Genomic DNA, 14,908 nt, shown 5'->3' on the forward strand with positions numbered 1-14,908 from the left:
ACAAAGAAATCGTAATTTCACTCCTTATCTTTAATAAAATTAATAATCAATTAGCTATTTAAAAAAAAAACAGTATATTCAATTATTGTTATTATTATTATTATTGGGCTCCCCACCACCAGCAAAGTTTTTGAACATTGCAACCTTATGCTAGGCTGGCGTAATAACTCTTTTATTATTTGTCATACGAGAGAGTGGCCGTTCCATTTAATACAACTCTTAAATCAATAATATGGTATGATTGAGATAAGAATAATTCTATGTGCTCATTTTATATTATAAAATCCTGAACACCTTCAAGGTTCATTTTTCTCCAATCATAGAAGCAAAATATTGCAAAGCTTATATTTGTAGAAACCCTTTGAATTTTAAGAAGTAGAGATAGAGAGTGTAGAAGATTGAAGTGACTTGTGCAAAGTTTTGTCACTATGGCATACAAATCCCTATCTTCTATCTCTGTGTCGGACATTGAATCCCTTGGAATTGAGCAAGAACACGCTGCTACTCTTCACCAACAACTCACAGAGATAATTGGAATTCATCAAACTGACTCACCTGCCACGTGGCAGAGCATCTCCAGAAGCATCCTCAACCCTGAACTCCCTTTCTCGTTCCATCAGATGTTGTACTATGGTTGCTTCGTGGATTATGGTCCTGACCCACCCGCTTGGATACCCGACCCGTATGCTCTCTAATACTACTTTCAATACTTATTATCTAACAAATATTTGGTTTCACTTTGAAGGTTTTGTTATCAATTGCATTTTTGTTTCCAAAACATTTTCAATTTTCATTTAAATTTGTAGCTTTGTTTATAGGCTGAGGTTAGTAAGTTAGATTATGTTAGTTTCTTGATTGAACCTGATAATTGTTGCTTAAAACTCCTTCAACTTTCCTTAGCTCACTAACTGGCGTGCCTAATTCTTAGTTAGTTATAAATATAAATTTGTGTAATTGTAACAATAATTTCAGTGCATATTTTTAATCAATAGCTATATCTAAGGTTGGTTTAATTGATAAGGGTTTAAATTACACGATGTGAGGACCTGGTTAGTGTTAGTGTAAGTATTGTATAAATGATTTTGATCTCTGTAGTCTTCTGGGAGATCCCGAGAATCAGTTCACCTGAATATTTTGTTTATAAATAAAGTTAGAATTCTTCAGTTTGTCAGTTAAAAAGTGAGTTAGCTTTAGTGGAGACTAATTGTTAACATACATGCTTTACCTATACATTTCTTCCGTTATGTTGAAGCTGTATTAATTGAATGATGAAAATATGAAGTATGTGTGATAATCGAAGTTATGACTTATGAAATATAAGGCCATGAACTTCTTTGGTTTGTTTGTGATTAGGGAAAGTGTTACTTCAACAAACGTTGGTCGGTTGCTGGAGATGAGGGGTAAAGAGTTTCTGGGTTCAGCGTATAAGGATCCAATTACAAGCTTTGCTGATTTCCAGAAATTTTCAGTCTCAAACCCTGAGGTATATCCAAGTTAATCTTAATATTTATATCGAATGTGTTTTCATTGCAGTGTTTGTCATTGTTATCGTGTATTGTTTCAGGTTTATTGGAAAACTGTGCTGGGTGAAATGAACATATCGTTTTCTAAACCACCGGAATGCATCTTATGCGAAAGCATCAGTGATGATGGTTCATCGTCATACCCAAGTGGTCAATGGCTTCCTGGAGCATCTATCAATCCTGCACATAATTGCTTGAATTTAAATGGTGAAAGAAGTTTGAATGACACGGTGATATTATGGCGCAATGAACTACAGGATGATCTCCCTCTACAAAGGATGACACTCGAGGAATTGCGTCAAGAGGTTTGGTATGCTGCAAATAGCCTATCCAATTGTTATTAGATTTTTATACTTTTCGATTGATGTGGCGATTAATTGTTCAATGTATATCTTCATAATTATTCATGAAATTTATAAAGTAGATGTTTTAAATTTTTTTATTGTATTCTCTCTGTTAGAGCTAGGTATCCACAACCTACCTCACCCCATTCTTTTTTTTTGGTTGACATGGTTGATTTCTGATGGGCCTTTCTTTAACACATGTTTGTTAGATAAGAGAGAGGAATAAGCCCAGGGATGTTATGCAGGATAACAAGATGAGAAGTATGTTGGGGAGTTTGAAGGCACAAAAGTAACAACAGACTAATGACCAGGACAACAAGAAATTATGACACCATATCTTCATTAAAAAATTGAAGACATTGGGTATATCAGTCACCTTTCTTTTAAATGATTATTAAGCCCAATTCTATCAAATGTGAAGTAGGACATGAATAAGGAGGGAGGTGAGAGTAGTCAGTTGGCATAGCAGGACTGGGGAATCATTGGGTGGGTCCGTTAGTTTCAGCTCTCAATTTTATTGTTTCCTTCCATTTTCCATCTCCTTGTCCGTTCATAGTTATCTGGTGCTTTTCTTCCTGGTTTTGTTATCCATTTTTAGTGTTAATTCCAGTTTCTATCAATTTCGTTTTTAAGTCATCAATCAACCAAGGGCCACCCCAAGTTGTTGAACTTCCTGAGTAAATCTGTTGTCCGAATTTGTTTTTTGCAGCTCGCAACAGAAAATCTGTTTTGTATATTATCTGTTGCCTTTATTTGTCACCATAAATTATAGCTTGCATGACAGTTTACAACTTGAAAGAGTTGGCCGTGCCATAGTAAAAAGTGCAAGTTTATGGATTGGAGATTGAAAGATTTTGATTTGGCCCAATTGTACTAGAGAACATAGACAGTGGCTTTATGCCACATTATTCCCAAACTTTATAATGTCCTAAAAGATATCTACCAGGGTCTTGCAATGGCTCCCCCTGACCTGGTAGGAGCTTGACATTAGGATTCATAGGAGTATCACGTGGGCGACAATCAAACATGCCTGTTTCTTCAAGTATATCAAGGGCATATTTCCGCTGAGTAATTGCTATACCTACCTTAGACTGAGCAACCTCAATCCCCAAAAAATATTTTAGCGGCCCAAAATCTTTAGTTTGAAAGTTTTGAGACAAATGTTGTTTGAGTTAATGAATGCCAACCTGTTCGTTACCTGTGATAATGATGTCATCAACATAGACAAGAAGGTTGATGCAAGTGGTTGGTGAAGAATGCAAGAAGAAAACCGAGTAATCAACTTCACATCAAGTCATACCATACTCCTGCAGCATGGTGCTTAACCTGCCAAACCAAGCACAGGGAGACTGTTTCAGGCCATATAGAGATCGAAGTAATCGACATACCAAGTGAGAGGTACCGCTAATAGTGAAGCCTGGTGGTTGTGCCATATACACCTCCTCTTGTAACTCCCCATGTAGGAAGGCATTTTTTATGTCTAATTGATGGATAGGCCAGTGATGAGTAGTAGCTATGGCAAGAAAAAGTCGGACTAATGCGATTTTGGCAATTGGAAAAAAGGTATCCCCATAGTCAAGGCCGAAGATTTGTGTGTATCCTTTTGCCACAAGACGAGCTTTTAAGCAATCAATCTTTCCAATCAGGCCCAACTTTGACTTTATAGACCCAACGACACCCCACTGTGGTTTCGCCATCAGGTAAATGTACCAAATCCCATGTCCCATTGGAGTGCAAAACACTCATTTCATCTATCGTTGTCTGTCGCTAGCCAGGATCAAACATAGCTTCACCAGTAGTTTTCAGAATAGACACAAAATCCAAGGAAGTCACAAAAGCATAATAAGATGTAGATAATTGATTATAATTCAAATGACAAGCATATATAGGATTAGGATTGCGAGATGACCTGATACCTTTACGCAGAGCAATGGGTAGCTCTGGTGTAGGATGCGGAGAGTGAGAGTCAGGTAGAGCAGGGAATGAGTCTTGTGGAGTAGGTGGTGGACGGCGCCTATATTGGAAGGTGAGTAGGGTGGTGCTAGAGACAAGGGTGGGAATAGAGACAGGGGTGGGTGGAATGGGGAGATTAAGGACCTCTGGAGAGAAAGATTGTGACTGACCAGAATCATTGAACTCTTGTGCAGTAGAGAGAAAGAGGGGGAGAGTAACACTTGTTTTGAGGATTATGAGTTTACCCTAATTGTGCCAGAAAATATAGATGGATGGTAGATGTAATACCAGAGTTTTTTCAATTTATAGTAGATTTTAAGGTATATTTCTTAATTTGAAATGGTGCATAGTGTGACTACTCTACAATTAGATTTTCTAGTTCTAAGTGTTGTAAAAAGAAAAATGAAACTATGTTGCTTCTGTTAACTTGTAGGTTAGTTGCTTATGCTCTTGAATCACTGGGTCTGGAGAAAGGATCTGCAATTGCGATTGATATGCCAATGCATTGTAAATCTGTGGTCATCTATCTAGCTATTGTTCTTGCAGGTTATGTTGTTGTATCCATAGCTGATAGTTTTGCACCACGTGAAATATCATCCAGGCTTAAAATATCAAATGCAAAAGTCATATTTACTCAGGTTTAATCCCTAATATCTTGATGACTTCGTCTTTGTAGACATTTTTTATTTATTTCTCTACTAATTCTTTTCATTACTGTTGAAACTCATGCAATTTTAGGTAGGAAAAGAATAGGATAATAGAGATTGATTAATTTGAAATTGATATTGATTTGATGTGAAACAAATTCAAGGTACTAACCTTATTTATACTACTGTTAGACTCCTAATCCTAACTAAATGTGTAAACGAATAATGAAATATGATGAATCTTGGCAAGTAAGCATCACTCTTAATGATCACCTAAAATACAATAATAATATTATCAATTTAAAAAATTCTTAATAGTCCTGCTCAAGATAAGCTTTTATCTAAATGCACTTAAAGGGAAAAATAATATAATGTATGCACCTTTTGGACTAGAGATTGGGTTAGACTGCACTGGGCTGGTGTAAATAATAACAGACATAAGTAACCGCTAGTATGATTCATTCGTGAGAAATAATTCATCACCAACCAAGATGAGTCAATTGGAGAAGTAATCACTTACATGGTTCATTAATGCAAAAGAGGATCATGACAATCATCTTCCAACTTTCTTTCTGTCTACCTCAATGTTATGATATCATTATAGCTTAAACAGCAGTGACAAATTGGAAATAACTATGACAAAGAATGCAAAGAAATAGCCCAAAATATTTTCATTTTGCCATTTTTTGAGGTAGCCATCTAGGTTTAGCCTTTATTTTTGTTAGTATTTAGTTATTTTCAATGCTAATATTGAGGTTAAATAACTCGGAACATGATTGTTGAAGATTGGCGCTAATTAAGGAGAATCAACAGATTCTGTTTTGTACAGTTTTATGACAGCTGTATGTCCATTAAATATAGATTAGTATTAGCTAATTCCTAGCCTTTCCTATCTTATTAGAATTAGCAATTATGAGGAGAATAACTTCCCTAATTCCTAGGCTAGATCAGCGCCCAGCCTTAATCTCCTAGTCTGTATAAATTCTGCTTTGTATTATTGTAAAGACACAGAAAATAAAATAAGAAAATTCCACAATGATTGTCATGCTACTCTTTTCCTACTAACTGATGCATCATGCCTATGGCGACTTCTCTTAGAATTGATTATTATTTTACGAAAGAGACTTGTGTTGGTTATGACTTGCACATGCCCTTTGACCAAAGAATTTTTGATGAATCTCAATTATTTTTGTTGTTCTTGATGAATGTAGAAAGATTTTGTTCTTCTTATTCATAATTACTTGCCAAGATTTTCTCACTTATCATCATTCCACTGAAATCCCTTCTTCCTTGGTAATGTACCAACCAGCTCATCAGGATTTCCTAGTCATCATGATGAGTGATATCTCCAGCAGTGCTCTTTTGGTCTCTCAAACATCCTTAATTGTCTTTCTAGCCATGTCTCACTGAGCCTACTTTAGTTTTTTCCTAAATATTAATCTTTAATAGATGTAAAATCTTCAGAAGCTTTAGTTTGAGGAGAATTGTAAGAATAGCTAGAAAATATCTCACAGTATTTGTAATTGTACCTAGGAATGAATAGAGTATCTTAAATGATATCTGTTTGTGGTTTCCAAGTTTCATTATATTTCAAGATTTGTTCCATTATTGAATTAGGATTACAAATCTAGTATAAATAGGTGTTACAACTTTGTATTTTCCTGTCCTTTGCATAATTTATATCAACATTAGATTTTTTAGTCTCTATTCTTTCTTTTTATTCTTCCCTTCCTAAAATAAAATTATTTCAACATATTTAAAAATGATAGTCTATTTCTTGATATGTTAGCTATCATTGGCGTTGTTAGGTGTCAATTATGTGACTAACTAGTAACTACATTGTCGTAGTTATTTATTTTTTCCTGTTTATTCTTTGCTCTCCTTCTCCTCTTTTATTTATCAGGATCTCATACTTCGTGGTGATAAAACCCTTCCTCTTTACAGGTGAAAATCCTTTTCTCTGTTTTGTAAAGTTACTCTCTAGTTGAGTTGTCTCCTTTGTTTATCAGAAATTTGATATCTCACATTGTTACTTGATTTGCTTCACAAATGCAGTAGAATTGTGGATGCCGAGTCACCTATGGCAATAGTTATCCCAACTAGAGGCTCTGAATTTAGCATGAAACTGCGTGATGGTGACCTTGCTTGGTGTAATTTCATGGATGGAGTCAATAAAATCAAGTATGCACTTTACTTCTGATCAGTGTTGTTACATAACTCTACAGTGTAGGAGAATTTGAATAAATCGCTATTGTTCTGCTATACGCTATTTAGTACAACATATTGTCAAATAGCGGCACTGTTGCATAGCGAATTTGAACAAACCTCTATTTTCTGCAATTCACGATTGACAACACTACTTCTGGTTTATTTATTATAGATATACAATTTATGAAATAAGAAACTGTTTAGAGGTCTCTTCAAAAAAACAAAAACAGAAACTGTTGAGAGGTGATATGCCTATGATCCTTTCAACATTCTCATGTTTAGATCTTATCCAAAAGCTCTTCAGCATGAATTGTTCTGACTTGGATAGTCCATATCAATTATCATTTTCATTTTGTTATCATGTAACATACAGAGGCAAGGAATTCATAGCTGTGGAAGAACCGGTAGAAACATTTACAAACATTCTCTTTTCTTCTGGAACAACAGGCAAGTTAAATTTTGTATTTTGGCCTGATAATACATATTTAGACAAAAAGCTTTTGTATTGATATAGGAAATTTGAGGTAAAACTATTAATCTAATGTTAAGACTTCATTCAATCTTTTGACGAGTAAATAGTCATTTTGGTCCTTAAATGTCTGACGCCGTAGAATTATAAAAACATCCCTAAGCGTATCTTTTGCTAGTGTTTTTATGAACCCGATTAATGAAAGACGCATTTAGGTATATTTTTATAATTTTGATACATTCATGGACTATTGCGACACCACCTCACATATTTAAGGACAAAAAATGACTATTTTCTCCTTAGTTATCTGGCCCAAAACTCATCGTTGTCTGACTTTGTGGTATAGGTGATCCAAAGGCAATTCCATGGACCAATATTTCTCCTCTTAAAGCTGCTGCAGATGCATGGTGCCACTTGGATGTTCGTAAAGGTGACGTAGTTTCATGGCCCACTAATCTTGGATGGATGATGGGGCCATGGCTGGTATATGCGTCATTGCTAAATGGAGCTTCAATGGCTTTGTATAATGGATCCCCACTTGGGTCTGGCTTTGCCAAGTTTGTACAGGTATAAAACCATCCTTCTGTTTAAATTTTGGACTCTTCCCATATCTTTGTTTGCCTGTCAACATTTGGTATTCATAGATTGTCGCATTGTTTCTGTTTTACTTTTACATCTATATGAACTCATCCAAACAAGTCAAACAGATGTCTCAATGAGACATGGGATCATGCTATCAACTAAAAATGTATGTTCTCTCTAATTTTTCAGAATATTTTTTCAATCAACTTAATATTTTGTTTTCATAATTATAAAGATAGAAAACAATTCTTCAGTACAGTGGCCACCATTTCACATAATGACAACAATTGAGACTGGTGTAGTTTGAAAATATCCATATGTTGAACATTTCTTTTCAAATTAAATGACGCTAGAGATACCAAAGAAATGGAAATCCAAAAATTTGTTCAGGTATTCGCTACACAAGAGGTTTTGTTGGATAAGCAAACATATCATAATAGTGTGCTCCTTGTTGCTTAGTCCTACAAAATCAAATTGTAAGTTGATGACTATGCAAGCCTTATAAGCACTACTTATGCCATATCTCTAAGTGATATGCGACTAAACATACTGCGTCACAACCAGCACAAGGAAGATGCTGGAGGCTGCAATGAAGGCATTCCATTTTCCAAAGTTGCCTCAACCTGTATATTTTCTAACATGTTATATAGTTTATTCATACTGAGTTCTATTGTGCCTGTTTAGGATTCTAAAGTAACAATGCTTGGTGTGATTCCAAGTCTTGTACGGAGCTGGAGAAATGCAAATTCCACATCCGGCTTTGATTGGTCTGCCATTCGGTGAGCACTATTTTAATCTACTATCCTTATCCTAATACACTAACAGACTCACCGCATAAATGTGAATGCCGTATATGATATTTTTTTAAAGTAGAATGCCATTTATGGTTATGCAGTGTCTGATTGGAACTATTATTTTAAATATAGTTGCTTTGCATCCACTGGAGAAGCCTCTAACATAGATGAATACCTTTGGCTGATGGGAAGGGCTCATTACAAGCCTATCATTGAATATTGTGGTGGTACAGAGATTGGGGGTGGATTCGTCACTGGATCTTTACTGCAGGCTCAGTCCTTGGCTGCTTTTAGCACACCAGCTATGTGCTGCAGTTTGTTTATTCTTGATGACCAGGGGCATCCTATTGTAAGCACTGTTCATTCAACTTTACTTGTGAACAATTAGTTATCAGTTTTAATGATGAAAGGAAATCCTAATGCTCTAATTAAATACTTAAACTACATTTTGATCTTCTTTTCTATTACAGCCACAAAATGTTCCAGGCATGGGTGAATTAGCTCTTGGCCCCCTTATGCTTGGGGCATCAAATACATTGCTGAATGCTGATCATTATGGTGTCTATTTCAAGGGAATGCCTATTTGGAATGGAAAGGTAGACTTATCATTCTCCTTTATAATATCTGGGATTCCTGAATATTTACAACTGATTTACTCTAGTCAGGTTTTACGGAGGCATGGAGATGTATTTGAGCGTACTGCTAGAGGATACTATCATGCGCATGGTCGTGCAGATGATACAATGAATCTTGGGGGAATCAAGGTAATTTTTTTGCCTATAATATTAAAATTTATAATATATGATAGTTCCTGCAGAATTTGGTATAGGTGATTGTCTTGTCTTTGATTTTGTTGTCTGAAATGTAATGATCAGAAACCGTTAGAACAATGCAAGGAGAGGACCGTGGCCTTCATTGGCCATATGAACCTAAATTATTAAATGAAATTGGCCTTCACAGAATGCATCAATACAAACTGTTGATCTCTGAATAGAAATCAGTGCATGATGTATATGTATTTGCAGCCTAGTTTTTTGAAAATACATTACAGAAATACAGAAAATATGATACATCAAATAAGTGACAAGAGTTTGTGTTGTTAAGCTCTTTGACTTAAGATTTGCTCCATTTTACAATCATATATATTCTCAATTTTATTTTTATTTTCTTTGTTTACAAACCAGTTTTTCTATTCGGGTGTGTGCACATTTTACTTTATTAGCATGCTCTGACATTTCATGCTGTTTGGATAGGTGAGTTCAGTTGAGATTGAACGCATATGCAATGGAGCAGATAGTAATATCCTGGAAACAGCTGCAATAGGGATACCACCTTCTGGTGGTGGGCCTGAGCAATTGGCTTTAGCTGTTGTACTTAAGAATTCGAACGTCACATCACAAGATTTACTTACACTGAGGATGTCTTTTAATTCAGCTCTCCAAAAAACACTAAATCCATTATTCAGGGTACTGGTTAATTAATTTATATATACTCATAAAGTTTGTTATCAAAGTATAGTTTAGTGTTCTAAATACATGCTTGTATGTATAGGTCTCTCAAGTAGTACCAGTGCCATCACTTCCAAGGACTGCATCAAACAAGGTTATGAGAAGGGTTTTGCGTCAGCAACTTGTAGAAAATACCCAAAGTTCTAGAATCTAAAATAAAATTTAATTGGAAAATTGTGTTCTATTAGCAGTCTGTTACATTGAAAGTAGTTGCTTAAGTTGTTAATTTGTTACAGTTACATTACATTACAAAATAATGGGTATAATAAAACTTTGGCTATAAGTTTATTAATATAAGTTCTGTAGCTTAATTCAGACCTAACCATAAATCGAAAAGATCGCTTTCGTTATATCACATTTTGTAGCTTTTATAATAAAACCTTTATTTTTGTTTTACTCTCTCAAGCTTTCAAACTTTGGCTCTCTGTTTTTCTCTTCCTCTAATTCTTAACATGGTATTAGAGTAATGCCTAGAATAAGGGAAATGCTTTGCCATGGACGAATGACAGAAAGTTATAATCGGTCACCACCATTTCTTCTTTTTCACTATGCCAAAGATGGATCCTTCCACTGCCACATGACCTTTGAGAACTATGTCAGCAGGTTTTGCAAATTAGAGGACAGCTCATCTGTACTTCGTTTCTCCATAAATGACTTTGTTTTGGCGTTTTCTATGTCGTTGGAAGTTGTCACGAAGCATGTGGTTAGAGTGCAAGGATTACTCGACTGTAACTCTTTTTCCTTCTTCTGTGTTTATCAACTTTAAGTGTTTAACGGGAGAATTTGAGACTCATGGCTACCTCTTGGGTCACCTGATATTTCCTTTCATTTGTCTTTTCAGAGTTAGATGGATTCATGTTCATATGGTATAGTTAGGAACTAGTGTTGTATTGCATCAACATGCATTTTCATCATGTTATTATGTTAATTATGAATGAACTGTGTATGTGATGAATGTGTATATGCATGTGTTTATTTCTGATTTTGATGTCCTGTTATATTTTGAGAATGACCTCTCATATGTGTTTGATCAGAGAAGCAGTCTACGGTGGATGAGTTTGTTGCCAACAAATGATTCCATCCGAGCACTCCAGTAGCTCGGATCTTCTAGTTTTGATGTTCTAGTTATGGTACTTTCTGCTGTATTGTATATTGATTCAGCTCCGATCACATGACATCAGAAAACGTTTTACTATTCTTCATTTTCCCCATTAATTATGTTGTTTGGTTTGTTAAATAATGTGATTTGCAGGACGACTTTTGATGATATGATTACTAGACCTTATTTAGTTTGAATTGTTAACAATGAAAAGAGGAAGAAGAGAGACAACCACTCTAGGGTTTCATAACATAGAATGAACCAAACTTTTGTTAATAGGGTTACAATGAGTGTATATATAAAAGAACAGAAATGTCTAAAATACCTTTACTACTAATATATAATAACATTATCTAATATATCCCCTCAAACTCATGATGCATTAACATGGAGCATCGAGAGTTTGTCAACTAAAAAATGAAAACGTTTAATGGAATGCATCTTTGTGAACAAATCAGCAATCTGTAAAGAAGAAGAGACAAACGGTAGAGTAATGGTTCCATGTTGAAGATGATGACGAGTTTTGATCTTGTATACCAAACGAGACCCAATAGCACGTTTTCCAGGAGGAAGAGGTACTAATTTCCAAGTATTAGTTTTGGGTAATGCAGATAGTTCTTCTGCCATAGCCTATTGCCAAAGAGGATCAAGAACAACTCAGACAAAGTTGATGAGAGGGGTAACAAGGAGGATCAACAATCGAATGAGGTGGTTGGACACTTGGGAGGACAAGAGGGATGTCACCAAAGAAGAAACAACAATCAAATAGAAGAACCAACAAAGAGAGAAGCAACAAAAGAAGAAGCAGAAGCCAAAGAAATGATCATTAGCTATACCAAACAATCACAATAAAAATAGAAACCAAACCAACAAAAAATCATATCAAATAGTAACAATCAAGAGAAGAACCAAACCAACAAAAAATCAAACCGAAAAAGGAGCGATCAAAAAAAGGAGCAACAAGCATACCAAAATCAACAGATAGGAACAACCAAAGAAGTAACACCACGAAACCAAATCAAAACAAACCAAACCAAATAGAACCAAACAAAACTAAATCATATCAAACCAAACTAAATCAAACCAAACTAAACAAATAGAGAATCAACCAAATAGATGAACCACATGAGAGAAGAGCAAACAAATAGAACAATCAATATGGAGAGAAGCAACAAAGCAAATCACTAGAGAGAGGAGCAATCAAACAGAAGAAGCAACAGAGAGAGCGACCAAAGAGATAAAAGAGATGAACAATTAAATTACCAACCAAATCAGCAAAGAACCACAACAATTGAAAGCATGTGAACCAAACTAAAATCAACTCCTTAATATTGATCATAACAAACAAGCAGTTTTTTGTTGTTGAAGTTGTTTTGCAATATCAAATATTTGGGAAGCAATCTCAGATGAGTATACAAAACCAGAACTAGAGCCAATGGTAGAAGGAGCACAAGCAACAACATTGGACGATGACCCTCTAAAATTCTTCTCATGTGTTCTCCCCAATTTCAGACAAAGTGTTTTCCAATGTGCTTGAAGAAAATCATCCTTAGCACCAGCCATAACAAATAATGACATGAAAATATGAAAAACACAATAACTGAGACAAAATAAATTAGGGATAATCTGGTGCTGTGCGAGCCCGATCACTCTCCCTACAGATGTCGTTTCGCCGATCCGACTGTTGAAGACGAAGATCTGAATGTTGCGAATCTGTTGTCCAAAAATCAGCCTGATCCAACGGTTAACGAATGCGCAATCGATGTTTTTGTGAGACTGATTTAACAAAATCGAGAACAAGGTTACTCTTCTCTTTTCTCTTTTGGTGGTTGTCTTTCCTATCAAAATAATCTCTCTGTTCTTTATAGTAGATCCCAAAATCAACCAAAGCTCTTTGATACCATGTTAACAATGAAAAAAAGGAAGAAGAAAGACAACCACTCTAGGGTTTCATAACATAGAATGAACCAAACTTTTGTTAATAGGGTTACAATGAGTGTATACATAAAAGAACAGAAATGTCTAAAATACCCTTACTACTAATATATAATAACATTATCTAACATGAATAACATGTCTGCATTATGATTTTAGTAGAAGTAATTAGTGTCACACAAAAGTGTTCTCATTTCAATCTTTATTAGGTATCATCCTTGCCTCGGGGCTCACTCAGAGGCAAACTTATGTCAGATGGTAGAAGTGTTGAGCCAAAAAGAGAAACTGAAAATGATGGTATATTCTCTAACTCACTGTTTGATTTACAAGAATGTTATGTTCTTCTAATGAACACCACTATTGTCTCTATTGAGTGCAAATCTTTTTTTAAAAAAACAATTGTTTTTTCGAAAGAATTTGAGTAAGCCCAATGCTTTAAATACTCACCTCAATGAGGAGAATGTAGTTAAAAGGGGAAAATCAATATCGGCTAAATGATAAAAAGCGTTGAATGAGAAGAAAAACGAGAGACATGCTAAAAACTGTGTTTCAATTACACAGTGGAAATTCTTTATATAGACTTTGAGTAATAAGTGCAAATAATGATAGGAATAATTATAAGATATTGTACTCCTAATTACATGATATTCTATTTATTTACATGATCCTATTTTATTTTCAACACTCTCCCTCAAGCTGGGGCATATAAGTCAAATGCACCAAATTTTCTACATATATAACTAATTCTAGGGCCTCACAACTACTTTATAAAAATATCTGCCAATTGATCATTGGAATTGACAAATCTAGTGATGATGTCGCCTGATTCGATCTTTTCTCTAACAAAATAGTAGTCTATCTCAATATGTTTGGTCCTCTCATGAAAAATATATTTGAGGCAATGCACAATGGAGCATAATCATCACATATTAATGTCATTAGATTAACCTCTTCAAATTAAAGCTCTTGTAGTAACTATTTCAACAAGATGAACTCACATGTTACTAGTGCCATGACCTTGTATCCTGCCTCAGTGTTGGATCTTGCAACATTTTGTTTTTTACTCTTCCAATATATTAAGTTTCCTCCGACAAGTACACAATACCTAAAAATGGATCTTCTATCAATTGATGAACCTGCTCAATCAACATATGAGTAACCAATTATTTGAATTTGTCCTTTATCTTCATAAATGAGACTTTTTTTAGGAGTACTTTTGATGTATTGCATAATTCTAATTACATTATCTATATGTTCTTGGCAAGGAGAATTAAAGAACTGACTTACTAGATTAACAACGAAAGAAATGTCAGAACGGGTGACTGTGAGATAGTTTAATTTACCAACCAATCTCCTATATCTCCCTGAATCTGATACAAGCTCCCTCTAATTAGGTAGGAGTTTGACATTTGGATCTATAGGGGTATCAACTGGCTTGACATTTAGTAGACCTATTTCTTCAAGAATATCCATAACTTATTTCCTTTGTGAAATTACAAGACCATCATTGAATTGGACTACCTCAATACCTAAAAAATAACGAAGTTTACCAAGGTCTTTAGTTTGAAACTGATTCGAAAGATGTTTCAACTGGAGTATTCCTTGTTGATCACTACTAGTTATGATGATTTCATCCACATAAACAATAAGATATATGCACCATTGAGCTGAGTGACAATAAAATACAGAATGACCGACTTCACTACAAATCATACTAACCTCATGTATTGTTTGTGTGAATCTATCAAATCAAACTTGAGAAGAATGTTTAAAACCATAAAGGGACCCGTGTAGCCACAAATCATGGTAGAAGACTCCCCCTGAGCAACAAACCCAGGTGGTTGCT

General features: G+C 35.0%; 1 protein-coding gene across 2 annotated transcripts; it reads left to right on the plus strand.

The window, feature by feature from the left end:
- Positions 1–208: 208 nt before the first annotated feature.
- Positions 209–10,378, plus strand: LOC101506468 (probable acyl-activating enzyme 17, peroxisomal). Of its 2 annotated transcripts, XM_004488291.4 has the most exons (14): positions 214–682; positions 1,354–1,483; positions 1,565–1,833; positions 4,254–4,458; positions 6,371–6,411; positions 6,523–6,648; positions 7,049–7,122; positions 7,491–7,711; positions 8,411–8,505; positions 8,653–8,869; positions 8,991–9,116; positions 9,186–9,284; positions 9,774–9,986; positions 10,072–10,378. In XM_004488291.4, exons 1-14 carry the CDS (start codon positions 429–431, stop codon positions 10,180–10,182), a joined length of 2,181 nt encoding a protein of 726 aa, XP_004488348.1. In that variant the 5' UTR covers positions 214–428; the 3' UTR covers positions 10,183–10,378. The 2 variants fall into 2 exon arrangements, 1 of the variants encoding a protein (XP_004488348.1); XR_012161810.1 differs by lacking the exon at positions 10,072–10,378 and having other exon boundaries at positions 209–682; positions 9,182–9,284; positions 9,774–9,915.
- Positions 10,379–14,908: the final 4,530 nt, after the last annotated feature.

The sequence above is a fragment of the Cicer arietinum genome, chromosome 1, assembly GCF_000331145.2.
Source record: "Cicer arietinum cultivar CDC Frontier isolate Library 1 chromosome 1, Cicar.CDCFrontier_v2.0, whole genome shotgun sequence".
Lineage (NCBI taxonomy): Eukaryota > Viridiplantae > Streptophyta > Magnoliopsida > Fabales > Fabaceae > Cicer > Cicer arietinum.

Excerpts from the sequence above, each read along its gene's own strand:
- LOC101506468 (XM_004488291.4), top strand. The coding sequence starts at position 429 with ATGGCATACAAATCCCTATCTTCTATCTCTGTGTCGGACATTGAATCC. Across the intron at positions 8,506-8,652 it reads TTTGATTGGTCTGCCATTCG|TTGCTTTGCATCCACTGGAG; the intron begins GTGAGCACTATT and ends TTTTAAATATAG. Across the intron at positions 8,870-8,990 it reads ATGACCAGGGGCATCCTATT|CCACAAAATGTTCCAGGCAT; the intron begins GTAAGCACTGTT and ends TTTCTATTACAG.